The following is a 25,412-nucleotide window of genomic DNA, read 5'->3' as shown; positions in this document are numbered from 1 at the left end:
TTTCGACATGGAATTTTGATATGGTTTAAAATAACGCTTCGTCTTCGAAGTCACAGGAAAGCAAACAAGGGCTAATGGAGAACTACAGCCCACTAGCGCCCTCTCAAACCTTGTTCAGTTACTTCGACTTTGTGTAGCGATGGAGAATTGGTCGCTAACGTAACTCGATCGACATCACAAACCAACCAACCAACCTTCTCCATCCTCTTTCCCCCCTTTTTAAGACATGTGTGCACGCTGAATATATAATGACCTAAGGATATGAATAAAATAGTTGATAATTTGCGCTCTTTCCCTCTACATCGTTCTCTTCTTGCGTTTGTCTTTTATGTGTGCGTAACTCGACATTAACAAAAAAGCCACGTGCCAACTAGGACAGCAAGAAGTTCTTCTAAGTATACTGCGCACACAAAAATAAGGACGAGAAAGGTAACACAACAAGCGCAGAGTCCGCAGTATACTTTGAAGATATGTCTGACCGACTCGCCCCACAACGCACTCTTTTAAAACTTCTTCTAAACAGCCTCTTTGGCCCCGTGTGACTGAGAAAAATACCTTGTCTGTCTTGGTTGAAATAGCTAACGGTTGTACATTAATAAAAAAAATGCAGGTGAGGGAGGGGGACTGCTTTCCTCTTCTTCCTCGAGGCCAGGTGGCTCAGAGTTCGGTTCTGCCTCGTTTTCCGTGAAGTAATCTAAAACAAGCTCGCTTGAGTCGGGATGAGTGCGTGATTCCGATGTTCGATATGGTATAGATCGTTACCCAACTATAGGACGGGATGTGTTCCCTCCCGAATAATGTCGCAGCTCTAAGCGCACCTCATTTCTACCGAAGTGCTTGGCCTAATTATTGTGAAAATAAAGACGTATTAAAAAAGGCGCGTCTGCTATGTGTATTTAGGCGTCGTAATGTAAAAGGAAAATAAAGATTTCTCTTTCTCCCTGGTTTCTGCGCCCAGATCGATTCCTTTCCGGTATTAAACTGCACAAAGGGTTCTTACGCCCCGACATACCTGCTTGACATCTATTTCCGACACGCAAATTAACAGCTGGACTGAAATTGAAAACTTCCGGCAGCACAAATACCAAGTTCGCAAACCTCAAAATTTGTTGTTTTAAGAGTTATAGAAAAGTCAACCTCCAGCCCGCTGCATACCCATTAACAGTTCCGCACATAGTAAAATGACCCTTAAACCTCATGGGTCCATCCTCTCGATTGACAGGTCGAGTGCTTTTGTGGCCTAAAGTGGATGAGAAAAATACAATAGGCTTCTGTCCTAAGCCGAGCCTGGGCCAAATCGAACCGTATTATGCATTCATCACAGCCAGGTGAGACCAGCATTGTTAGTGGACAGCGCCATTGACCAATTTAAATTCAAACACGCTCCCATTTATCCGTGGAAGAAAATCAACAATCGCATCAATTCAAGCTGATTCATATGGATCACGATCTCAATCGCCTGACCCTTCATCACGGGACGTATCTTGCGTTCCGCGGAAGGTCAGTCCGCTCAGTAAACACTCAACAACCCCCCCCCCCCCCCCCCCTCTTCACACACATGAGAGAGACAGAGTCAGACACAAGCAAGCGCGCACGCACATAAGGTAAATTCTGCAAACGTGCGCACTCGTACGTCAGAGAATGTGGGTAGGGAATGAAAAGTGTGCCTCATCCTGCGGGGACGGCGTTGTTTTTGGGGCGTAGTCGATTCTTTGAATTCACGTTCCACTATCAATTGCCGTGACATCGTACTAAGAACAAAGGCGTATTCCGCAATCGAGATACCTCCTCAGCCGTGTCTTTGTTCTTGAGTGGCGCGAGACCTTGTCATACAGCGTGTGCGCATACGCCACGATTGCTTTCTTCATATTATACACCACTCTTATCGAACGCGTCCAGTGGCCGATACCGCGGAGATAGCGAGATCGTGCTAGAAATTGGTCCGGAGCCGAACGGTGAAAAGGAACGCAACCGGATTAATAACTGTCACTTAATTCCCGCCCGAGTCGGCGCTTGTCACTCTCTCACGAGCGGCACTGATAATACAGCGTCGCTGGCCAGATGAGGTGGACTGCCGTCGTGTGGTTCTTGCTGCTCCTCGGTAATGGTACGTGCACAAGGGTTCTTCTAAGGCGAAAGCCTTGCTTGCCTCACTTTTGGCGTGAGCAAGAAGCGGTGCCGATTTCGTATCAGACCTGTGACCCAACTGTTTTTGTTTCACTGTTTCCTTTCGCTTCTCATTTAACATCCATCTGCTAGTCATGGTTTGAGGTTATAGTTTCCAGTAGAGATTCATACCGACGGCAAATGTGCCTCCAATTGTAGCCGTTAATAAGCATGTGTGTCCATCGAGGAGCGAGAAAGACCAATCCGTCTTTTCTTCTCCCAAAACCGTAACATCTAAAGACATTTAACACTTTGACAAACTATCACGGCTAAACAGGCAAGGAGAACCATGACAAACCGCGACGATTTAAATCGGTTATTTAACACTTGGCCAAACTCCCTCTGCTAAACCGACAAGCAAAATCATGACAAAAGAGTGATTTAAATTGGTTTAAGTGATCTTATAGCTTTAAGTCCACACTGAACTGTGCGGACCTATGGAGTTAGTATGGGAGCAAAATGTTAGAAAATAATTAGTCAAGCGTTGCACAGGCTCTAGCTTCTGTATGAGTTCCTTTTGATTGCCCTATTAGCAAGCGCTAAACCATACAAGACCATGCGAGGCTCCATCCACCTAACGTGTTTTTTGCAAAGCAGAAATTAATCCTGGTCCTCGCACGCGAGAAATGTTTTTACACAATAATGTATTCCTAGTACCAACGCTTACCTGGGTTATAGCAGGACCACCTACGTCTTTATTAGCAGATATTTATGTATGGTCACGAAGTTAAGGGGCACAGTGACATCTAGATCAAGGGCTTCCATGAGTAGTCACTGATCAGGACGTTTTTTTTTTTTTCGAATTTAATTACAGCAATAATTTTGTACGTGTATCAACGTTGAGTTGAGTCCACAGCCAAATCTGCAGGATAATTGTATGATTACTGTATTAGCCTCTACATTACGCTTTTTTCCATACATGTCACATGGGCATCCTCTGCATTCTTAAAAGAAGAAACACGCTTAAAATTATCTAAATTTAGGAGGTGGATCCTGTAGCGAAGGTGTAACCAAGCGGTTACTGCAAAAGCGCATCGCAGCTCGAGATTCACGTTCACTGCGCTTTCTTGGAAGCAGCGAGAAGAGATATTTGTAGACTACTGTAAACAGAGTTAGGCATGGCTATAGCTTCACGCATACACGGAGAGAAACCAGTTAAGGTTACCGTTTTGTAACGCGCATGTTTCAGCGTTGGATCCTTTGTGGTCGCGAAGAAGCAGTGCCTATTTTGGTTCCGGCCCCCTCTTCGGATACGGGAGCTGCCAAGCTGGTATATTGAAAACGCTTTTTTTTTTTTTTTCAATCAATGCTCCGCAGTGTAAGTTTCAGGACGCCTATGCCAAACAGAAATAAGAACAGCCAACGCAGTACCGACAATGCTTCCAAAGTGGGGACCAAGCTTCTGGAGGTACTGGGATATTGCAGGAGATGGCCTATACCATTAACACGATAAATGAAAAAAACAAAACACACACACACACACACACACACACACACACACACACACACACACACACACACACACACACACACACACACACACACACACACACACACACACACACACACACACACACACACACACACACACACACACACACACACACACACACACACACACACACACACACACACACACACAATCCACAACTAAGTTTTCCTTATTGTTGCTCAGGAGTGTTTTTTTGGCATTCTATAGCTTCGCTAGCTCGACAAATGCATTATTGTGCTGCTCGAACTTAAGTTCATTACACTCTACGCGTGTTGCAGTCAGGGCGGCGGTGAAGTGCTACGATGAACTGGGATGCATGGTGGTTGGCGAGCCTTTCTACCACCCCGTGCAGCGACCCGTGAACAGAACCCCCGCCAACCGCAGTGACGTGAACACGAGGTTCATCCTGTTCACGCGGCGCGGTGACGCCGAGAACTGCACGAGGCTGAGCTGGGATTCCGACCTGGATGAGGTCCGCGCTGCGCCCTTCAATGCATCCAGAGAGACCAAGTTCATCGTGCACGGCTACATTGACAGGTCTTCGTTAGGGGCCTGGATCAGGGTTAGTAAATTCATATGCCACTATACATCATCATCAAAACCACGATAAGCAGCATCATCCCCTATAGTTACGAAACAGGCTTGAGTACCATGCAAAGCGTAAAATTAAGAACTCCCTTTTAGTGATATCCTGTCAAGTTGATCTGTGCGGATGACAATCCGATAGAAAAAAAATCAATTTTTGGCGATTAAAACAAGGCATATGTCTATTGCCAATACATACTGCTAATTTTCACAGTCTACAGCCCAACATGGCGACATGACACGGCGTCGCTATGCGGAACTCCTCGTGGGGTGAGCTATTGAGTAACGCCTTTCTTAAAAAAATTCTCGTTAAACTGGCGATAATTTTTCTTTTGTTGCTGACAGCTTCGTGTCAGCTAAACAGTCTAATTTCTGAACTGTGTAAAGAAACCAGGGGATAAGTAACATATTTCTCTCTGACGTTTGAGCATTCGGTGAAAAAGTGGAGTTCCAGACTAAAGACGAGCTTTCTATGGAGTATTCCAAGTCTATGACAACAGCGAAATGAAGTGCAGCCAGGGAAATGACAAATCAAGAGGTGCAGTTTTTCGCAATAAGTTGACATGTCCCCCGAAAAGTTTGTTTTCTTGGTATTTATGCTAGTTCATGTGGGTTCTACAACTTCATCTTTCTAAACTTTTTTTCAGTTATAATGTATTTTCATGCTTTCTGATCATATATCTTGCATAAATGAAAAGCAGTACACGTATACTTATACATCTCCTGGACATGGCAGCACGCATGGCAGAGTAGTGCAAAATTATTTTTATTTTCTCAAACGCTGTGTACAAGTCAGCAAATTGTCATTCCCCTAGCACATACCATTTAGAAAAAGTATTACCCTACTGAAAAACAAAACGTTCTGCGGGGCAATAACCTCACACAATCTCATCAAATCACATAGACTCTTATACGGTGCACGTCATTATCATAAAATCTCTTCCATAATTTATGTTAATGTGCAAGAAACTATGAGATATTACGCAATTATGTGCGACTTGTATGTGATTTCTTACGTGAATTGAGTGAGACTGACAAAATGTGAGGTTATTGCCTCATACATTTTTTTTTTTTTGTAGGGTATATATGGTTCATTGCTTTCAGAGGCCGGTGGCTCAATAGTCTAAGATATTTAAGCTTTAAATATTCCTGATTTTAATAAAGCCTATATAGTTGCACCCTAGACACTTTAAACAAATTACGCCTGCTGAATTTGATTTTCTTTTGACAAAAAGCAGTTCACGAAACGTTGCGCTAAAATTGTTTGGCTCGAAATAAGAAAGTGAAGCCGCGAAGCCAGCCTTGCAGATAAAAAATGCAGGCCTACCCTAGTGAAAAAAAATCGTATGAGTCACAATAGCCTCGTACAGATTTCTCATACTGAACTCATACAAATCTCATATAATCTCATACATTTCTCCTGCACTGAATGAGATTTGTACGAGTTCAGTATGAGCTTATTGTAACTCGTAGGGTTATTTTCACTAGGGTGGTGGTTTTCAGAAGCCTGACAGTGGGCTACGATGTTATTTGACGCATCACACGCTGGCAAATGAGTGGATCTGCACCCATCTTTTAGCCGTCGCAAGCGGAATTTTTAGAGATTTATTGAAAACATTCCTGCTATTACTTTTTATATGTGAAAAAAGAATGATAAAAGTGGCTTAAACAGTAAACAAACAAACAAACAAGAAAGACGAAACTCATTTTTTAAAAGAAAACTTTTTTTTTCGACGTACAGTCTTTGTCAAAAGTGTATAGCCCAGGTGGTAGGCTTCTGAGCCCTAGTGGCACTGATTTAGCATTAGTGAAGGTCCTTACCATTGCAGAGGATATGGACAAAAATCTTCTTACCATCAAGCGATTCGGAACACTGTAAATGCATTACAAGCCGCACGAAGTAAGTACATGCAAAATCAGTCACTATCGCCATTTTACCTTTTTTGGGGTCAGGAACTTTTGTAACCATGTGTTACTTAAATAAGAATAGAAATTTACAATTGTGTGTACAAGTAAATTGTGAGACCATTGAGGTTGCCTTCTTCAGCACGAGTTGCCCGCGGAGCGATTGACCGTTCCATACTTTCCATACGTTATATTGACCGTTCCAACGTTATCATACTTATCGCATAAATAGTGACCCTTTCCTTGAAACACTTGCAACGCTGACTCCAGTTGAAAAAACGTATGGCACACGAAGCAGTCAGATTTGGAAGATTCCCCATACCCGTACCAACTATGGCCGCCAAATGTTGATGTACCGTCTGTTGCAGAAGTTTGCGTCCCAACGCGCCGAGCAGAAGAGCAGTATCGCTCCCGAGAGGCGGCGCTGCGCCCGCCGGCGCTGCCTGGTGACGCAGCTATAAAGAGTGAGGAGACTTGTTCTCTTCCCCTCATCCCGCGGCTGAGAGCAAAGATGTGCGATATCAACCGCTGGATGAGGGGAAGAGAACAAGCCTCCTCACTCTTTATAGCTACGTCACCAGGCAGCGCCGGCGGGCGCAGCGCCGCCTCTCGGGAGCGATACTGCTCCTCTGCCCTGCGCGTTGGGCCGCAAACTTCTGCAACAGACAGTACATGCTACCACAGGCTCTTAATTCCTCTGTTAACAAGTCCAGCTAATCTATACAACAGTATATGTCCTCAAATCAAAATATTGTTAACACATGCAGTTCTGTACCACCAAATATTTGTCCTATCCTCTAAATGTACTTTGTAATATATAAAGCCGTCGTTATGTTTATAATGGCTTTTTCTTGTTTTGTTGCGTTTTGTCCGCTGCTGTATTGCACTGTAAGCGGAGTGCTAGCCTTTGTCAAGCCATCGCAGGCTTTTTGCTAGCCCCCTGCAGCATCACGAGTACTGTATAATCAGTGTTGATGCTAAATAAAATTATTTGTATTTGTATTTTTTTGTATGTGCTTTCAGTCTGTCGGTGAGCAGTGGATCGAAGGTGCGCGTAATAAATGTGTACGACCGCTAAAATACATTGCTATCCGTCGTATCCTGTAAAATTCGACTCTTTTTAGCATACACTTTTCCTACCGGCTGATTAGAGTGAAAGCTAACGAGGGTTGGAATGAAATCAATATGCCGCTCTTTACTTCGTTGCTAACGACGCGTTAAATCGCCACACACGCATACCGTACCTATTCGAGGACTATAGCCCAGCGGAAACGCACAAACGCGAGTGGATTTGCATTCCGCCACCAGTTAAACGATAGCAACGGGATATTTGCTGTTGCCTTTGTACACTTAATGCCGAGCCTGTGATTAGTAGTTGGCCATATCTCGAAAAGTTCAAGTCTGCTCGAAAAGGCCCACTTCCGTGCTTTTGATTTCATACGTTCTATTATATTTTTTTATGGGTACGCATTTGGCGAGACAGGACATGAAGAACGCCTACCTGAAACACGCGGACGTCAATGTGATCGAGGTGGACTGGAGCGACGCAAACATGGGCCCGTACGAGGAAGCGGTGACCAATACCCGAGTCGTCGGTGCCGAGGTCGCACTCTTCGTCAGGAAGCTACAGGTACGTACAGTAACCCGCTCACGTGGGCTGAGTCCGAGGCGTCAGTTTTCGACACAGCAATGATTTTGGATATAATGTACTTAAGAAGGGAAAAAAAGGGGGCGGCAGAAAGTCAGGTGGGCGGATGAGGTTAAGAAGTTTGCAGGGGTCAAGTGGATTCAACTAGCACAAGATTGGAAAGGCTTTCGCCCTGCAGAGGATATAGTCCGACTGATGATGATCACTTGACCTTCCGAGCATGATAGCCAGCCAGCTGAGAATTCTCGTGCAACCAGCAGTGATTTAACGATGTCGTTCACATGACTATGAAGGCGAAAATGTGCGTTACACTTAAATTGCTATCAATTGATTTCGGGCACATATATTGGGGGATTCAGTTTTCCCCTCCTTCACTACGCTTCGCTTGTCGGGACAGCATCGGCTGGGCGAGCAGGTAAATAAAAACCTGCCGTATGCGGAAACTCAAAATCGATGGCAGTGCCACCGAGGCTTCGGGGTCCAGCAAGAGACGAAGGTCTCCTAAATTGCCAGCATCGCGAGCTATCATGGGAGCTATCTCTCGCCACTTCCCGCGGCAGATGCCTAGGGACGGTTCATATGAAGTATATGCGGCGCCAAAGGGAAAACCCGTAGCGCATGGCCTCGCGTCTTCTGGCTCCTCACAACGAAGAGACCGGCAAGTACCGCACGCTCTCGCCGCCTCCCAAGGCCAGTGATATGGGATGGCTTTGCTTGAACTATACGGGATATCCCGGCCGTCGCACCCGTATTCCCCAGCCGGTGAGTCGGAAGCCCTTCTTCTGTATCCTTCTCCTTCCAAGAAAAATTTTGTTGCTTTTACATAGCTAGCCGACACGCTTTGTCTCATTTGCAAGTGCAATAAACAAAATTCGAATGCCAACGCTATGTTGTCCCTACTTTATTCCCTCGAGCTCTGCGGTTCGCCACCAAAGACGATGCAATCGTGCGGAGTGGAAGCGGGGCGGAACACTGCCCCTCTCATAACGCCACGATGTGCAAGTCTACAAACAGGGCCGGATTATCCAGGGTTCAGAGGGTTCAAATGAACCGGGCCATCAGCTCTCAGGGGCCCCCCGATGGCTTGAAAACATAAAGCAGATTTTGAGGTTTTGTTAGAAAAATGGTGAAATCATTTTCTTGCTTTCGCATGATTAAAATTGGAGCTTATGTATTTCAATGTCGAGTGCTTGAAAAGATGGTTAGATGGCATCCTCGAGGCACTGCAGATGAAGTTATGTGATGTTAGGAAGATAGTGAGAGACCGGAGAGCGTGGCGTGACATGGTCCATAGGGTCACGAAGAGTCGGACACGACTGAACGACTGAACTGAACTGAACTGCTTGAAAAGCTGTTCGTCGCATACTTCACCGGTCAAAGTAGAAAACTTCGTGCTTGTCCAATAGATAAAAAAAAAAAGAAATGATTTTAACTGGATCTAACTAGTTTCAGCAGGCCCCAGCTGGTACTCAACTGGCATTAACTAGGTTCCAGATGCCTACCAGTTAGAAGTCGGCGGGCCCCGGCCATTTCGTGGTCAAGTGGAACCAAATGGTTCTAGCTTGCTTTCAGTTAGGAGTCAGCTCGTGTAAGCCGGTAAACCACCTGCCCTCTGTCAATACTCATGTCTATTAATCCGACCGGAAGCAGTGAAAGCTGTGACAAAAGGAATAAATTATTAGTGGACGATTATAGCTGTTCATAGCTGACAGCCACATAAGTAATTTTTCGCTGCTGTGAGCGGAGATGCGGGAACCTCAGGGGGGTAAATGTTAGGTATCTCATTAAGAAACTTTCCGTATGCTCAGCGGGAAAATATACGATCAGGCGATGTTCATAAACAGTCCGTAGATTCATCGAGTAAATATGACGCGTGTTCTCTCTGGGAAATTTAAAAACGCGTCAAGTCTCAAAGATGACAACATGGGGCGGGTTAAGATCATAGGGGGGGGGGGGGGGGGGGGGCAATAGGGGCCATCTTTATATATTTTATAACCTGGCCCTCATCATGATTAATCCACCCCTGTCCACGAGTCACTTTACGCCCAAACATATGACCGTGAAGCGTAGCTGGACTGGCCCTTGTTGAGACGCCCATTCTTTCGCGTCAGCATCCAATTAGCGACGTGCATTATAGGCGAAAATTTATTGCAGTCATTTCTTTGTATTTTAGGGGGATGGAACGTCTAGGAATGTTCTTGTTTGCCTATACATATCAGACCTCTGTTGGCCTGGAAGGTACTGAAATATATGTATTTGAAATTAAAGGCGCTCTTGATCAATTGAGAGTAGCCGTATCGCTCAAAAGGCGTGCTGCTCTCCTGCAGGAGGCCTTCGGAGCTGACCCCAAGTCCATGCACATTATTGGCCACAGCCTGGGAGCTCATGTAGCTGGTTATGCGGGAGCCAACATCACCAGCCTTGGCAGAATCACAGGTATGTAGAAAGACTTAATGCCGCGGACTGCCCGCGCTTAACAGCATAATATTCATGGCATATACCAAGAGTCCGAGTGAACTTGAAACAAGAGATAAGGAATAAGTATTTAATATAGGTAATATAGGCCAGGAAAACCAGTTGTTTACAACTGTCAGTCGTCTTGAGCACTACAGACAATTTTAATGCAGGAATGGATTTAACGGCTGCATTTTCAGCTCCCATTGTCTGTCATGGTTCCGTGCACCAAGGCAGATCGTCATCGCAATGTGGACCGGTTACTTTCAGAGGATGTTTAGAAACTCTCGTATGTTATTGTAGAAAGTGTTACTTCAAAATAATGGCAAGTGACTAAGTGTTGAACTGTCAATAATATTTTAGTCTACTGCCTACAATAATGTATGGCGATGGTACAAGATTGTTAATCTTCAAAAATTCTAGCCCAGTGCCAATGATTGACTAGCGGCGCCACCTGACGCAGTTAATGCGTACCGGAATATTGTTTGTATCACTTTAATGCCATGGTGCAACACATACTCCATACATCCGCATACTCGTGTGCGAACAATCATTTTGCCTTTTGCGTATCCCACTCGTAAACTGCCACCTGCTTTGAGCTAATGGCGTCGTGATCGGCAGAACCTTCACGAGTGCTGTTGCCGATCACCGAGAAAGCTTCCGACGAGAACGCGATCGCCTTCGTAAGCGACAGACGAGAATGCTAACCACGGAAGAAGGCCGTATACGCTCCCCTCATCATCTGCTGTTGGTTGCCAGTCTTCATGCACGAACTACTTAGAGTCATAACCGTTAATAACCCCCTTCAAGCCAATATCTTGTGTCGATTATATCTTGGCACGACACATCGATGTAGCAAGCATGAACTGTGTGCGTCACTTCAGTTATCACATGGCGCTATTCGCGGTCCTGCGCGACAGCACAGAAACACACAGGTGAATAAAACTAAGTTTCCTCACAGTCTGTACTTTTTTATGCCAACAGAACATGGGCTAGCACACCTGCATTCTTGCAGTAGAATAACCTAGGCGTACGGATTAGACTCTCATTTTTTGTTTTGCTATAATTAATTAGTTAATTAGAACAATTGTATCATATATTACTAAGTATTGCCTTTAGACTATAAATGTGATTTTCCAAGTTGGAGAGCACCTTCATAAATCCCTATTCCGTTATTTGAAATAAAGAAGGCCTCACGTGTATATATAGTATATATATTTTTGCTATAATTAATTAGTTAATTAGAACAATTGTATCATATATTACTAAGTATTGCCTTTAGACTATAAATGTGATTTTCCAGGTTGGAGAGCACCTTCATAAATCCCTATTCCGTTATTTGAAATAAAGAAGGCCTCACGTGTATATACAGTATATATATTTTTTCGAGCTCCAAAGAAAGACCGTGAAGCACAAAAAAATGCCACGACCAGGGCATTTGGCGCCGCGATTGTGCTGCTCTCAGTCGTAGTTCGAGCGAATGAAATCAGCTGCGGTAGTGACTCGACGGTAACGGTAGGCTGGTGTAGACAAGCGTCATGTTTGTAAACTAAGGTGGCGCTGCGATCGGCAGCGACATGAGGTGTAGACAAAAACGTAGCGTGCCCGCACAGCGCTAATGTATAAGAAAAACTAATAGTTAACACTGTTCAACTCCTGGGCCTATTGCTAGTGCATGAAAGCAGCACAACAATATGAATGATTGGAAGTGTGTTATTCATATGACGACTCTTCTGATGGGCTTTGCGCTGCTCCAGGCACATTCACTTTAAAGAATGATACCGGCAACTATAGGGAACTAGAAAGCATATTTCTAGCTCACTGTACCTGCAACTTAAGAGGTACAATTTCATCTAATAAGAACTCAGTCTTTTAGTTCTTTGAAAACATTCGCCTATATAGTGCGCTGCCAACTTGTTTTATCCTCATCGATAAAAAAAAAAAAGAAAAAAGTTTCATGTCTGTTTCATCGTATATAGACGCGTCAAGGTCATTCGCAGGTTAATATATACATCAGGACTTTTAGAATGCTCTCATTTTGTTCTCTTTGCTCTATATGAGAGGTGCATGAACACATGCGACGTTCTCCACGATCGCTTGCAGCGGCATTTAAGCGATCGGTTGATCTTTTTTTTTTTAACATTTCTATTCAGATGCGCACCGTCTTATTCTGATTATTTTGCACCCATCATAGCCGAATCAACTTTGGGTCCTTCTCGATCAGAGCTAGGTTGTACATGGATATTTAACCTGTTCGTCAGGTTCCCAATGGCCTTAAAAAAGAAAATTTAATAATCTGAGAAATAACGCTGCGTGACATTGCAGGAAAACTAATGATGTTTACTAGTTTTCTAGGAAGGGTGATGAAGAGTCACTCTGAAACTCGCGAAAGGGAAAACAAAAAAGCTATACTTCACATCAAAACAAAAAAACCAACAAAACAGTAAACTAAACCATTAGCGCATCAGCCTCAGTGCACTGCAGCAGTACTCTCAGGATAGTCCAGTTCTACCTGGTGTAACGAAGACCGGGTCTGTTTCGGCAATCGCGATGGAGTGGTAGTTCAAGATAACTGCACTTACCTCCGCATCAGCTTTTGCGTCATTTTCTGTACAAACATTTACACGGAAAGTACTCCAGGTGAATGGGGTGTCACAGCGCGGCTTTCCTGTCTTCGATTAAGATCATACGCACACGGATTATCGCGCCAAAACTTCTTATCACTTGAGTATATACAACAAAACGTGCACAAGCTGCAAGCGTTTGCTATTGCACTCTTCGTTGTGCGACCGAACAGCAGCTATGAAAATTAAGAGTTTCAAACTAACTGATCAAGTTCCAATGCAGAAGTGCAACTCACGTTAGCTGCGAAGACAATCCTTCGCCGAAGGGTCTTGTCGCGCTCAACGCCGCTGCCCTTCGCTCTCATCTTTATCCGACCGCAAGAAATATGTGAAAACAGGTGCAAACTTCTTTTTGTGCCTCGTGGCGTAACCAACGCACCACAGCTTGCTGGAATATCGGGAATCATGCTCGAAAGCGCAGCAAGCGCCGCGCATCCAATGCGAGACGGCTCGGGCTTTTGCCTACACATTGAAAGTCACTGCTGTCGCGAGCGCCGCCGCAACTCCAATGACGTCACGGGCAGCGAGCGCAGCGAGCTCGCCGCAACTTGCACCGTCACGTGCGCCGACATTGGAGTTACGGCGCAGCTGATTTCGTTCACTCAAACCACTCTTGAGAGTAGCACAAACGCGGTGCCCTAATGCGATAGTCACTTATTTTTTTTTGTGTGTGTGTATTTATCGGGCTTTCTTTGGAGGGCAGAATAAAGACACACGTGAGGCTTCATTTATCGCAAATAATGGAAATGGGGTTTTTGAAGGTGCTCTCCGATTTTGTAAATAACACTTATTGGCTAAAGTAGAGTTACCCAAATTAACTAAAAGTTGCAAAACAAAGATTCCCTTTAGTACACAAGACGGCTGGCAGCTGTATGTAATCGGGTACCTAAAATATTTTACTTTTTATCCCTTGGTTCAAGGTAGCTGGGACACCAGGTATATTCTGGATTTTCGTCCGTGCATTCAACATGCCAAACTGATTTGGTATGTTTAGCCTAGTCCGGCTTGCCAGGACTAGGCTTAAGACCCTCGATGTTAAGATTCGCTTTTTCAAGGTGATGCCAGCCATTCCATTCTCTTTGGCTGACTCAGACTTGTGGGACATCCACATTCTTTTCACAGAGCCGCATGTGTGACTTTCTGGGCTGCGGTATCCTTCAATAGAGATGCCAGGCATAAAAGTACTCCTTCGAGTGAGAGATTTAGAATCCTCAAGCCTATACCTAAGGTCTACTTAAGCAAGCAGTTGCGGCAACTACTTTAAACTACAACGCTGGTGTCAGTTCACCGCAACCTGCGTATAAGTACAGTGTACTAGTATAAGCGATCGTTACTCCGAGCTCACTTTCTTTTCTAGTATCCGCTTTCCCGAAGAAAGAGGTTAAAAACAAATCTAGCGGCAAGTGAGATTTTGTTTTTACAGCAAGTCAAATGCATACAGCCCAAAAGACCTGAAGCGATTTCGACTGTCGACTTGAGACTAAGCGATTTTTACAGCTCCTATCACGTCTGTGCCTGAAGCACAGCACACCCAGGCGAACCTGTGCTATAGTATATTCGCGAAGAGGCAACGTATTGGCGCGTACGCACACAGTGCCAGTGCCGTGTTAGGCTAAACATTTCCCGCGCACACTCCCGCGCAGGCCTGGATCCGGCTGAGCCGTATTTCGAGAAGATGCCTCCAGCGGTTCGCCTGGACCTGACGGACGCCGAGTTCGTGGACATCATCCACACCGATTCTCATCCGTATCTCTCGAAGCTGTGTAAGCACTTCTGAAATTAAACAGAACAGCGTACATCGCTGCGCGTGTTGGGCCATGGGGCCATAGCGTCAAGGGTCTTGTTGAGTGGGAAACCCGGCGCCATTAAGTTCTAGCATGTCGAAAAAAATCGGGTAAAAAGTTAGTAAAAATTTAGTTAAAGGAAGCATTGTGTCTTGGGGTAACGTGAGAAAAACTAAAAACAGTGTCCGTGTCAATTATGTGATATGCAGAGAGAACCCCAGGCCGACGAAGGAATACATTGCCGCTATGAGGTCATACTCTAAGTCGAAGCTTCCTCTTCCAACTTTGCTTTTAGCAAAACTCGGTGCCATGGGTTTTTCAGGGTGCCATAACATTTTTTCTTGCAGTAAAAGGAATACTTGCCAGTGGGAAAACTGCATTTACAAAGCTGCCAAAAAATTTCCTCTAGAAAAACCTTCTCGCCACTCGATTCAACACTGACGTCCTACCGAGAACGGCTTGCCAACTAGTTAAAGTGAATGGAGGCTTCGCGAGGCCTGTGACTGGTGTATACACCCGCACTTTATTTGCGAAATCGAGCGCTGTTGGCGACACTCGCATTCCGTTTTTTGGTCTACTGTAGCTAATATAAGCTCCGTGCACGTTGAGAGGTCTTCTTTTTTTGCGATTAGAGTACGGTGGGTGCTTTGTTCACACTTTCACGTGTCCTCGGTTGAGACTGCGGGAGAATGTGAGTCTTGACAGCAATAACAAGCCAGCTTCTCTTTCGCCTCTACCATGGCCGACGCTGACACACACACACACACACACACACACACACACACACACACACACACACACACACACACACACACACACACACACACACACACACACACACACACACACACACACACACACACACACACACACACACACACACACACACACACACACACACACACACACACACACACACACACACACACACACACACACACACACACACGCACACACACACACACACACACACACGTGCACAGTCAATGAAACGATGATATGTATGTATGTATGTATGTATGTATGTATGTATGTATGTATGTATGTATGTATGTATGTATGTATGTATGTATGTATGTATGTATGTATGTATGTATGTATGTATGTATGTATGTATGTATGTATGTATGTATGTATGTATGTATGTATGTATGTATGTATGTATGTATGTATGTATGTATGTATAACTTTATTAGGGAGCCGGCAAACGACGGTTTAAAGCGTCGTGACGCTGGCCAAGCGTCGACCCGGGGTTATGCCCTACTCTGCACTACCTCATTTGGCCTGTTTGTGGTGGGTTGTGAGGCTTGTGCTTTTCGAGCGCACCCCGGGCCTCCTGGACGGCCCATAGTTGAATGTCCTGGTCTGTATTCTCCACAGCACTTTGAAGTTCCGGCGGGTATGTCCTGGATGCAGCTTCGGTCGAGAACCTGGCACAGTCCTACATGATGTGCCATAGGTCCGCCGGACCCACTTGACATACACTGCACATATCACTCGTGTAGATGTCTGGGTGGAGGACGTGAAGCACTGCCGGGGCTAGGAGTGACCCGGTTTGCATTTGCCTTAGGATGACCGCTTCCTCCCGACTAAGTGCCGGGTAATAATTATGAATATAAAAACGAATACCTATAAGAATTAATGGACGACCGGGGCACCGTTAGCTTTACCATGAGTTCTATGCTAAAAAAAGCCCTGAGGATATTGACTCTAGACCATGATGCTGGGTTGCGATAGTATAGGCCTTTGCAACGAGGGCCTCCTAGGCGCCACCATATTGCTAGCTGGGCTGTTGTGTGCGCCTGACGTCAACACGGTGGAGGCGGCAGCAGAACCGGTTTGCAACAGTCCAGAGAGGAGACGTTTCGACAACCTCCTCGCTCGATGCAAAGGAAGTTTAACACACGCATTAGAAGTGAAGCTCGGCACCTAGATTTTCTTTTGGTATTGTTTATCGGTAAGGAGCATCGTTAAGGAAAATCGGTAAGGAGCTTCATGTGACCCAAGACAAAGTTTTCGGCTTCACGAGCGAGTCTTATTTCCAATGGCAAGCATCGATAGAGCACAGCATAGACGCGCGGCTGAAATCGTTATATTTCTGTGTAAATTTGCAGCACATATTATATGAATACAGGCACGAGAATCAGTGTATACCTTGTCACCAGAACAACCGTCATCCCTCGATCACGCTACAAAAACACCAAGGATACGTGTATTCGTATTCGTATTTGTAAAAGATAGGTCTCGCACCTAGCTGCATTTGTAGCCGCAGTAAAAGAACATTGATTAGTATGGCGGCAGTGGCTGCAGGTGCATGAGCGTGGAGGTAGACGAAGCTGTGTAGTAGTGGTGTCGAAAGTGGCAGCAGTTGGCAGCGGTAGTATAGTTCACGTGGCAGTATAGTATAGCATATATAGAATCATAATACACCATACTCGCACTATATATATCACTGAGGTAATAGAGAAATCTGCCGGGTATACTAAGCAGGGCATACTACTGTTCCTAAATATACTGTAAAGCATTTGACACAGCCGAGATGTCTACATGCAGCCACTAAGGCAATACGGAACCACGGTGTGGAAGCGCCATGGGTAAAAATACTTTAACCTATATACATGTACAGCGGCTACATAAACATCGTATACATCCATAAAATAACAAGATCCTTATGAGAAAGAGTGTCAGAGAGCGAGTGCCTCTCCAGTTCTATTTAAGAAGTGTTCAGAAACTTGGAGATGTAAGATCTGGGAGTAAGAATTTATAAAGAGTACGAAATTGCACGGCCGCTCAATGGAGGCCACAAGTGCACCTCCATTGAGCGGCCATGGAAATTGCCTCGCTGAGTAACTCTGGAGACGAGCTGTAAAGCATGGTGGATGACTTATGAATGCAAAGGTGAATGAGTGGACTGGAATGTACAGAAAACTAAAATACGCAACGTTCAACACCCTCAGAAAGAAACGGCAGTTTTCTAAGTAGCAAGGAAATTTCTAATTGAAAAATTGTACGAGGCCTCACATTTTCTCACAGTCTCACTCAATTCGCATACGAAATCACAGACAAGTCACATATAATTGCATAAGATCTCATAGTTTCTTGTACATTATCATAAATTATGTGAAATATTTTATGATAATGATGTCCACCATATGAGAATCTATGCAATTTGATGAGATTTTGTGAGGTTATTACCCCGTATAACTTTTGCTTTTTCAGTAGAGAAGGCAGATAGTGACCGCAGATCCGAACCCCCACAGTGAAATGATTAGAAGATTAAGATTTGAGTGCAGAGCATTCGGCGAGCAGTCGCCTATCATGCAAGGCTAGCAGTGTCCCTCACGAGGAAAGTATATACCTGTTGTATCTTACCGGTACTCGATCGCCCGTGGCGCGGAAACGCAGAGGCTAATAATAGAGAGTTTTAGCTTATCCGCGAACCGCTACCGTTATCCGCCACCGCGCGTTCCACTGCGCATGCCCAGATCTCTTGATGCCGATAGATGGCGCCACATACTGGATGTCGGCACATAGACCTGCCGCGTCGGCACCAATCAGCTTGTGCGCCCCGCCCACGCACGGTGGCGGGTCACGGTGGCGGATCGCGGATCACGGGAAGCTAAATCTCTCTAATAAGGGTTCAACTTAAATTGAGGACAACGCAGAGAGCTATGGAAAGGAAAATGATAGATACAAGCATAGGGCATGAAGTGTGCAGAGTGGGTCAGTGAACAAACGCGATTGTTGCGAAGGAATGAAGAAGGAACTGGCATCAGCAGGTCATGTAGTACGAAGGGAAGTTAACTGTATGATGATTGCTAAGACTGGTGATGGTGAGTGTCTCTGTAGTGGCGTTTTTTGAGCAGCCATTCGCTCGTTCCTCAGCACGATAAGCACAGATGATTGCCTGCCTCGTACCTTGCAGGGGAGAGCGAGGGCATGGGAATGGACGATGCTGTGGGTCATGTCGACTTCTACCCGAACGGCGGCAAGTACATGCCCGGTTGCGACACGGCAAACCGCATCTTAAAGGTCTTCACCCACGGAGTCTTCAAAGGTGCGGCTTCTGCTCTAACTTTAGCATGAAAAACTTGTCGGAGACTTCCTATACCGACTTTCTTTGCCACGTCTGACAGTTTGACTTGTAGCGTCTTGTAGCTACACACAAATCTGTGCATGGTCTGCACAACTGTGACACTGGGCAGCGTGCTGTAGACCCTGGTGTGCGGCGCGTCATAGCATCGACGATTTCACGGCCGCGACTGAAGTAATAATAACGATATGATATATGATAGAATGGTGTTTGACTGCTGGGATTGATATGTAATCTCGAGCGATGTAACGTCGTCCCCATTAATACTTTGTTCTCGTTATATGCACAGTTGTAAATAAATTGATAATCCCTGCAAGAAGCATTGGTGAGGGAAGAAAAGAGAGAAATGTATTAAAGAGGAAGGAACCAAGGTGTTCGCCGGAAGAATGTTCGAGCTTGCTGCCCTGCACTGCGGAGAGGTATAAAGGAATGAAAGGGGAAAAATGAAGAGGCCAGAAGATTGATTTGCTTACCATGTAGATGTTAAAACGCTGAGAAAGCGGGTTTTGCTTTGATGAAAATAATAAGTTAATGCTTTAAGAGATTACTCTTAAATATCTGTATCCCACTTTCTCATGTAAGCTAGTTGAATCTGAGTCTAGTAAATTCACTTGGAAGTAAGCGCTGACGTCATACATATTGTGCGTGCGCTTGAACTTTTCATGTCTTCGACATACTAGCTTCGACATAGCGAAGCAGTGGCCTTGTGGAAGAGCATCCGCCTCGCATGCGGGAGGTACCAGGTTCGATCCCTGTGGCTGCCGGATACCCACCGGAAAATGCGTGGGAAAAAGGGCCGTGGACCAAAATGTTGGTTCAAGAAAAAAAGGGTTACATAATGGGCTTCTGCCGCACGAGGCGGACTTGCTGTTGTCCGATAGCGCAGCGAATATCACTTGCCATCGGCGTAACATTGTGGTAGAACATCATAAACATGGCGTCGATAGGCCAGCATTTGACGCCAAGCATTTCACCACAGATGAGCCGAGCACCAGGTCGGGGAAAATCTTGTACCCATTGTAAACAGGTTGGTACCCGGCGGCACCGGGGATCGATCCTGGTACCTCCCGTATACGAGGCGGATGCTCTTAGGCAACCGCTTCAACAACAGTGCAACATGAACCAAAGTGTTTGGTTCATGGCCCCTATAAAGCCGCGACGGTCAATTTCCAAATGCTTCAGCGCGCGCTGATGGCCGAGATTGCGTAATCCCGACCACGGTCGCTGCGCTGCACCTCATCGCCCCCGTCGACATGGCCGAAAAGGCACGCTGGTGCACGCATGCATCCCACCGCGCGGACATGGTCATCCTCACTTCGTGTCATTGAGAAGACCGTGCGTGCTGACCATAGATTCCAGGTCTTTCTAGCGAGACGGAAGAGGGAAGCAGCCTTGGCTCCTCGTCTCGAATATTCGGCGGCGGTTATTTAAGAGCGCGCCGCGCGGCGATCGTCGGTTCGCCGGCAGGCCCCGGCTTAGATACAGATCTATGGGCTGGAGTGCCAGTTAACGCGTCTGCTCGCGTAGCAGTATGTGGAGTGAGCCAGTCCTTTGTCAACAGTAGTCGCCTCTTTGCCTTCGTCTTTTGTAAATAACTTTTCTGTACCTTGTGTTTTTGTTACATAAAGTTGGGTTTCGTCTTTTTACGTCAAGTTCGTCGTCCTTCGTCTCAATGTGTGTGTAAACTAGACGTCGCCGGCCAAATCGAAGAGCACCTTGGAGAGGTGCAGAAGAAGAAACGAAGACAATGGACCTGATTTTTACTAACCCTTTTCCCAGGTTTCCATTTCACCCCAGAAGAGCCGAGCACCAGGCTCGAGGAAGCCTTGTACCCATTGGAAACCGGGGTACCCGGCGGCAGAGATCAGGGAGTTCTAAAAAACAAGGGCATGAAGTTATGACACGAGAGTTGACCTCACGAAATGCAGGAGGTAGCTACGACGACGCTTTCTTCTGATTGACTGCTCACTCCGGTGACGTCGGACTATGGCGACGATAGGTCATCCCTGTTGCTCCCCCTCTTCCGCGCTGCACTTGCGCGCACGGTCTCCTGCTTGGCCCAACAGATGGCGGTCATTTGACTGGGCCACTTGCAGCACGTGTTGCAATTTCTTTCGGCTAATCCGAGCGCTCCTTCTCGCTGTGCAGGAGTCCGCGACATCTTCAGCTGCAACCATCAGCGTGCCATCGACTATATGCTGGAGTCTATCACAAACCAGGACTGTCTGCTTCTCGCCTACGAGTGCCCTTCCTTCGAGGCCTACACGCGAGGCCAGTGCTCGCACTGCGGCCCCGACGGCTCCCAGTGTGCCGCCATGGGTGAACATGCAATACAGTGGAGTCACTTCAAAGGACGTGTGCCGCGGAGCATGTTCACCGTAACAGGCGCTCGCAGCAAATTCTGCGGTACGTGAATTATTTCACTTCTAACGCAAAAATGCATGTATAGCTAGCACTTGTGAGCCAGATATCAAAGGAAAGACTTTTTGCGTTCACCGTTTACAGCCTACGGGATTAACCGTGTCCAGCTGCAATGAGAAGTGCAAAATGCCCATGTAAGAGTGTTATAGTAACTCTGGATACGCGTGCCTTTTGCTGCTTTTCTTTGTTGGGACCAAACAGTAATTGACATTCTGACCAGAATGGTGCGTTGTCATGGCGTAATGATCACCTCATTCTTTTCTGGAAAATTAGAGTGGCGTTATAATGGCATCATGTGTGACGCCGATGAAAGAAAGACTGCGGAATAACCCAACTTTGTATGGACAGGGGTAAACGGCGAAGTTCGCCTAATAAATCAGTAACGGGGTGCGCGCCACACTCGAGCGAGGCCGACTTTTTTTTTTTTTTTTCTATTAGCACAGGAATTTCAATGCGAGTTACGTTTTTTGTTTTAAGGATCGACTTTCGGCGTTCGCAGTAGTCGAAAGTTGAGGAAGGTCTGACCGCTGAGCTTTTCTCAGGCCTCGCGCAATCCCCTGACCTATGACCTAATGGCAGTACAGTTATGTAGTTTGTCGCTGGCCCGTTAGTCAATTGCATTCCATCGTACGACCACTCGTTACTGGGCCTGCGTTGGCTAGTGACTTGCAGCATATGTCATGGCTGCCAAGTAAGTTTGGTTCGTGTATTTCGGGTCCATTTAGTAGTGCCGGGAGTTCTGATTGACGTTGCTGATAAGAATGTAATGTAACGGCGATGGTGCAGGCTCTGACAAGCAGTTGACCTTTCGTTTCTATATGCTGCGTTTTCTTCAGCCATAGAGATCTAATTTCGCTTTCGTGCATGTTTTCACAGTTCACCAGTACGCCATCACCCTAACCATGGGAAAGAAGGTTGGTTCAGTGAGCGCAAAGGGCAATATGTACCTCATCGACCAAAGTCAAGACTCTCGAATCAAGATCAACAGCCGGTAAGAGCATCCAATTTCTTTGAGTTAAAGCACTAAGCGAAATGCTATACGCTGTAAAAGCTGCAATAGAAGAGCCTAAGCTTGCTGGCCAACGTTTCCTCAAGAAGACTTATCTCCGGTGTAAGCCCAAGGAAAGAGGATCCCACGCGCTGAACCGTTCGACAACAAACGGACGTTTTCCAGGCATTCGGAAATCCTCTGCCGCCAAGAATTCTCCTTTTTCGTGCTGCCCATTCACCGTGAATAAGCAAGAATTCCAGGAAATAAAATTTAACACCGGCTGATATTTTGAGCGCTCGATTCTAGCGAACCGTATTACGCGATAGCGCATACAGCTGGTTCCTAAAAAAAAGAAAGACGCCACAGCCGTTGACGGCGGTCGGAACAAATTGTTATTGGTCGACAGTGTCACGACATCACAACTACATGGTCTCGCACAGCAATTATTCAAATAAAGCTAACGAATCGGGCGGAAGGGGGCTACCAATTATTTTAATATTGGTGAGGGTTCCTCTAATAGGAGGATTTCAAAAAATAGAAACACAAATTCATTAAAATAAATTTACCGACATTGGAGTTCGAACCCATGCCCTCTGCATGCAAGGCACGCGTGCATCGTATGTAAATTAAAACCGGACTTCGCAGCGCTTACAATTATGTAGTGTACATTTTACGTACGTGGTAACTGTGTGCGCCGGTTCAAATAGCTAAGTTATCGGTTAAAAAATATATGAAGTTCTCCCACTCACTTTGCAAAACATGCGGTGTGCCTCATAGATTTCGTCTCTTTCTTGGCGTAAAAAATCCTGTCTTACTTGTTTATTCCATGGGTGAGAAGGAAAAGAAGTCTAAAAGCTTTTCTGGAGCTTCATTGTTCCCCAGCAATTAAGGTTCATGCCCCGTGTGCGTCCTCTCTTTTGTGTTTGCCTGTCGTAAGCACTGTCTTGTTTCCTAAATAAAAAAAAAAAAATAAAGGAAACGGGTAAAGCCACGATCGAGTCGCTTGGTACACTTGTACGGAAGGGCTACTTCCGCCATCTATTAGCACGTAAAATGAGCCTTACTTTCTTTGCACAGGCCGATGGGCTTCGATCCGGGACAAAGCTACACTTTCCTGGTGACGACGCGGATCCCGATTAGCGAAAGCAGCGAGCTGCTCGTCGAGTACAGGAGTACCCAACTACTGTTCCTCTACAATATTCCTCTCCTTCGAGTGTCCATCCGGCCGATGACGTCACCTTTAATGGAGAGGTAAGGGTAAGAACGGCAACAAGATGAGCCGCAGAAAAATGCTACAGGATTTACTGCTTTGAAATATTTAATTATTCACATGACGTCATGTAATTCACATGACGACATGTAATTTGCAAACTTCGGGATCAATACTCAAGGCGCCTTCTTGCCGGCCTGTTCTTATTGATCAGGGAGGGACACTGGGCCTATATTGTCATTCGTGTTCATACGGCTTGGTTAAAAAGGAGCTCTATTTATGTTGGGTGGTGTTTGGTATAATCTGGTAGCTTGCGACTGTATGTTTGAATATGTGTGGGGGCATAAATAGTGATATGCGAATAGAAAAGCGCAATTACGCGTACAAGGATTCTCATGGGAAGCAGGGATACGCGTGCTGTTGTGTCCCATCATTAAAGACAGTGCCCTCCCCCCCCCCCCCCCCCCCACACACACACAAACACACTTTTCTTTTTTCTTTATCTGTATCTGTTTTTTTTTCGCTCTTTGTTTACAATGAAGTGAAGATGAGCAGGGCTGATAAACCTTCGCCAGAAGGTTGCTATCAAATGTTGCACCATGGTGATGGTGATGGTGATTGTACCCTTTGCAACGGTTTTCCAGCGCATCGCGACGCGGCGGAGCCAAACAATTCTATTACAAATAAATTAAAAAGCACACAAAACGCACAAATAACCCCGACCATCACCTTCGTTCTTCCAAGATGGCCAACCAACTGTATGTTCAATAGCAAGCCACAGTGGATTGTTGGGCGAGTTGGTTGGACAGTATGTTAAAACAGCGCTAGAAACAAGGGCAGATAGGAAGACAAATCTGTCTTTGTTTCTAGCGTTGTTTTAACATAATGTCGCAATACACGTTGCGAGACTAGTAGGTTCGCCGTTGTTTCTGAAGCGTACAAATACAGAGCACGTAAATTTAGGATTACCCTGTGAACGTTAATCACGTTGTTTTGTTTTCTCTTTCAGCGAAGCAGAGGACAAGACGTTTCACAGGTGTCCAGCGTGGAATCCCAAAGGTATCCCACCTTACGTTGCGGAGAGAATAAAGAACTGTTAAGCTTCTTCGCTGCTTTGATTGCAAAGGAGGCAGCCAAAATTTTAAAGAAAGGAAAACTTGAAAGAAGGATTCGAATTATTTGGACCGCCGCGCACCCCCGTCTCCGGTAACGAGGCGGCGCACGAGCTAGACCGAGCTCTCTACTTCCGGGCAGCCGTAGAGCCGCCTGATTGCGATGAGATGGACGAGAGGAAACGTATAAGGAAATTTTAGAACACTACAGACTTAGCAGAAGGTCCCTGCCACCACCGAACCGAGCGCTTAATAACAAGGAGGCCGTCGCTTGGCGGCGCCTGCAAGCTTTTCCCAAGTCCCGTCTGGCTTTTTCCCACGCAAGTGGAGGAAAAGGCGGACGATAAATGCGAAACCTGCAGAAAAAGGGGTACTCTGGATCATATAATCTGGCAATTGCCTTGATTCCCCTGGCGCCAAGGAAAACATAAATAGAGAAGCCTGGGAACTGCTACTGCGGAGCGAGTCCCCCGCCAACCAGCAGCAAGCTATACCGCCTGGCGGCTGAAGCCGCAAAGAAACACTGTCGCTTCATCTGTCCTTAGTCGGAGGCCCCGGCCTCCGTCCCATAGGCCTGCGTGCCGGGGGCGGGGAGTAGGGGGCCTCCTACATCGGTGGAAAAATAAAGTTCTTAACAACAACAACATAGAAAAACACTCGTACATGCGTTGGATGGTGAAAATAAAGTACGGAAATCATGACGCACTGCATAAAATGTCTGAGGTAGTTCAATATAAGCCTCACAATTTCATAATCACGCGGGAAGTGGACCTGGACAGTAACGCCGGTATACTGTTTGTGACGTCAGAAACTCAGTGTTGCTCGCAGAAATAAAAACCGCATATTTTAAAGTCGTGTTGCGCGCGAGCGAATTATCGTACGGCGGCCAAATTTTGTAGAATGAGTCAGGACTGAGAGGAGAACCTA

The 25,412-nt window shown here is 45.9% G+C and overlaps 1 protein-coding gene across 1 annotated transcript; it reads left to right on the top strand.

Moving 5' to 3' along the window:
- Positions 1-1,956: 1,956 nt before the first annotated feature.
- LOC146182019 (pancreatic lipase-related protein 2-like) lies at positions 1,957-25,139 on the top strand. The gene is made up of 10 exons (XM_084577022.1): positions 1,957-2,107; positions 3,937-4,220; positions 7,632-7,778; positions 10,124-10,232; positions 14,518-14,637; positions 18,584-18,715; positions 20,900-21,157; positions 22,049-22,163; positions 23,241-23,414; positions 24,383-25,139. The coding sequence occupies exons 1-10, from the start codon at positions 2,062-2,064 to the stop codon at positions 24,471-24,473; spliced, it is 1,476 nt and encodes a 491-aa protein (XP_084433148.1). The 5' UTR covers positions 1,957-2,061; the 3' UTR covers positions 24,474-25,139.
- Positions 25,140-25,412: the final 273 nt, after the last annotated feature.

The sequence above is a fragment of the Amblyomma maculatum genome, chromosome 8 (genome assembly GCF_055883805.1).
Source record: "Amblyomma maculatum isolate TAMU_Amacu chromosome 8, ASM5588380v1, whole genome shotgun sequence".
In the NCBI taxonomy this organism is placed as follows: Eukaryota; Metazoa; Arthropoda; class Arachnida; order Ixodida; family Ixodidae; genus Amblyomma; species Amblyomma maculatum.
This window is presented reverse-complemented; position numbering and strand designations above follow the sequence as displayed.

What these genes read in the sequence shown, in the direction of transcription:
- LOC146182019 (XM_084577022.1), top strand. Translation starts at nt 2,062, where the DNA reads ATGAGGTGGACTGCCGTCGTGTGGTTCTTGCTGCTCCTCGGTAATG. An exon ending in CGTTAGGGGCCTGGATCAGG is followed by an intron (nt 4,221 to 7,631) that starts GTTAGTAAATTC and finishes TTGGCGAGACAG; the next exon opens with GACATGAAGAACGCCTACCT. An exon ending in ACGTCACCTTTAATGGAGAG is followed by an intron (nt 23,415 to 24,382) that starts GTAAGGGTAAGA and finishes TTTCTCTTTCAG; the next exon opens with CGAAGCAGAGGACAAGACGT.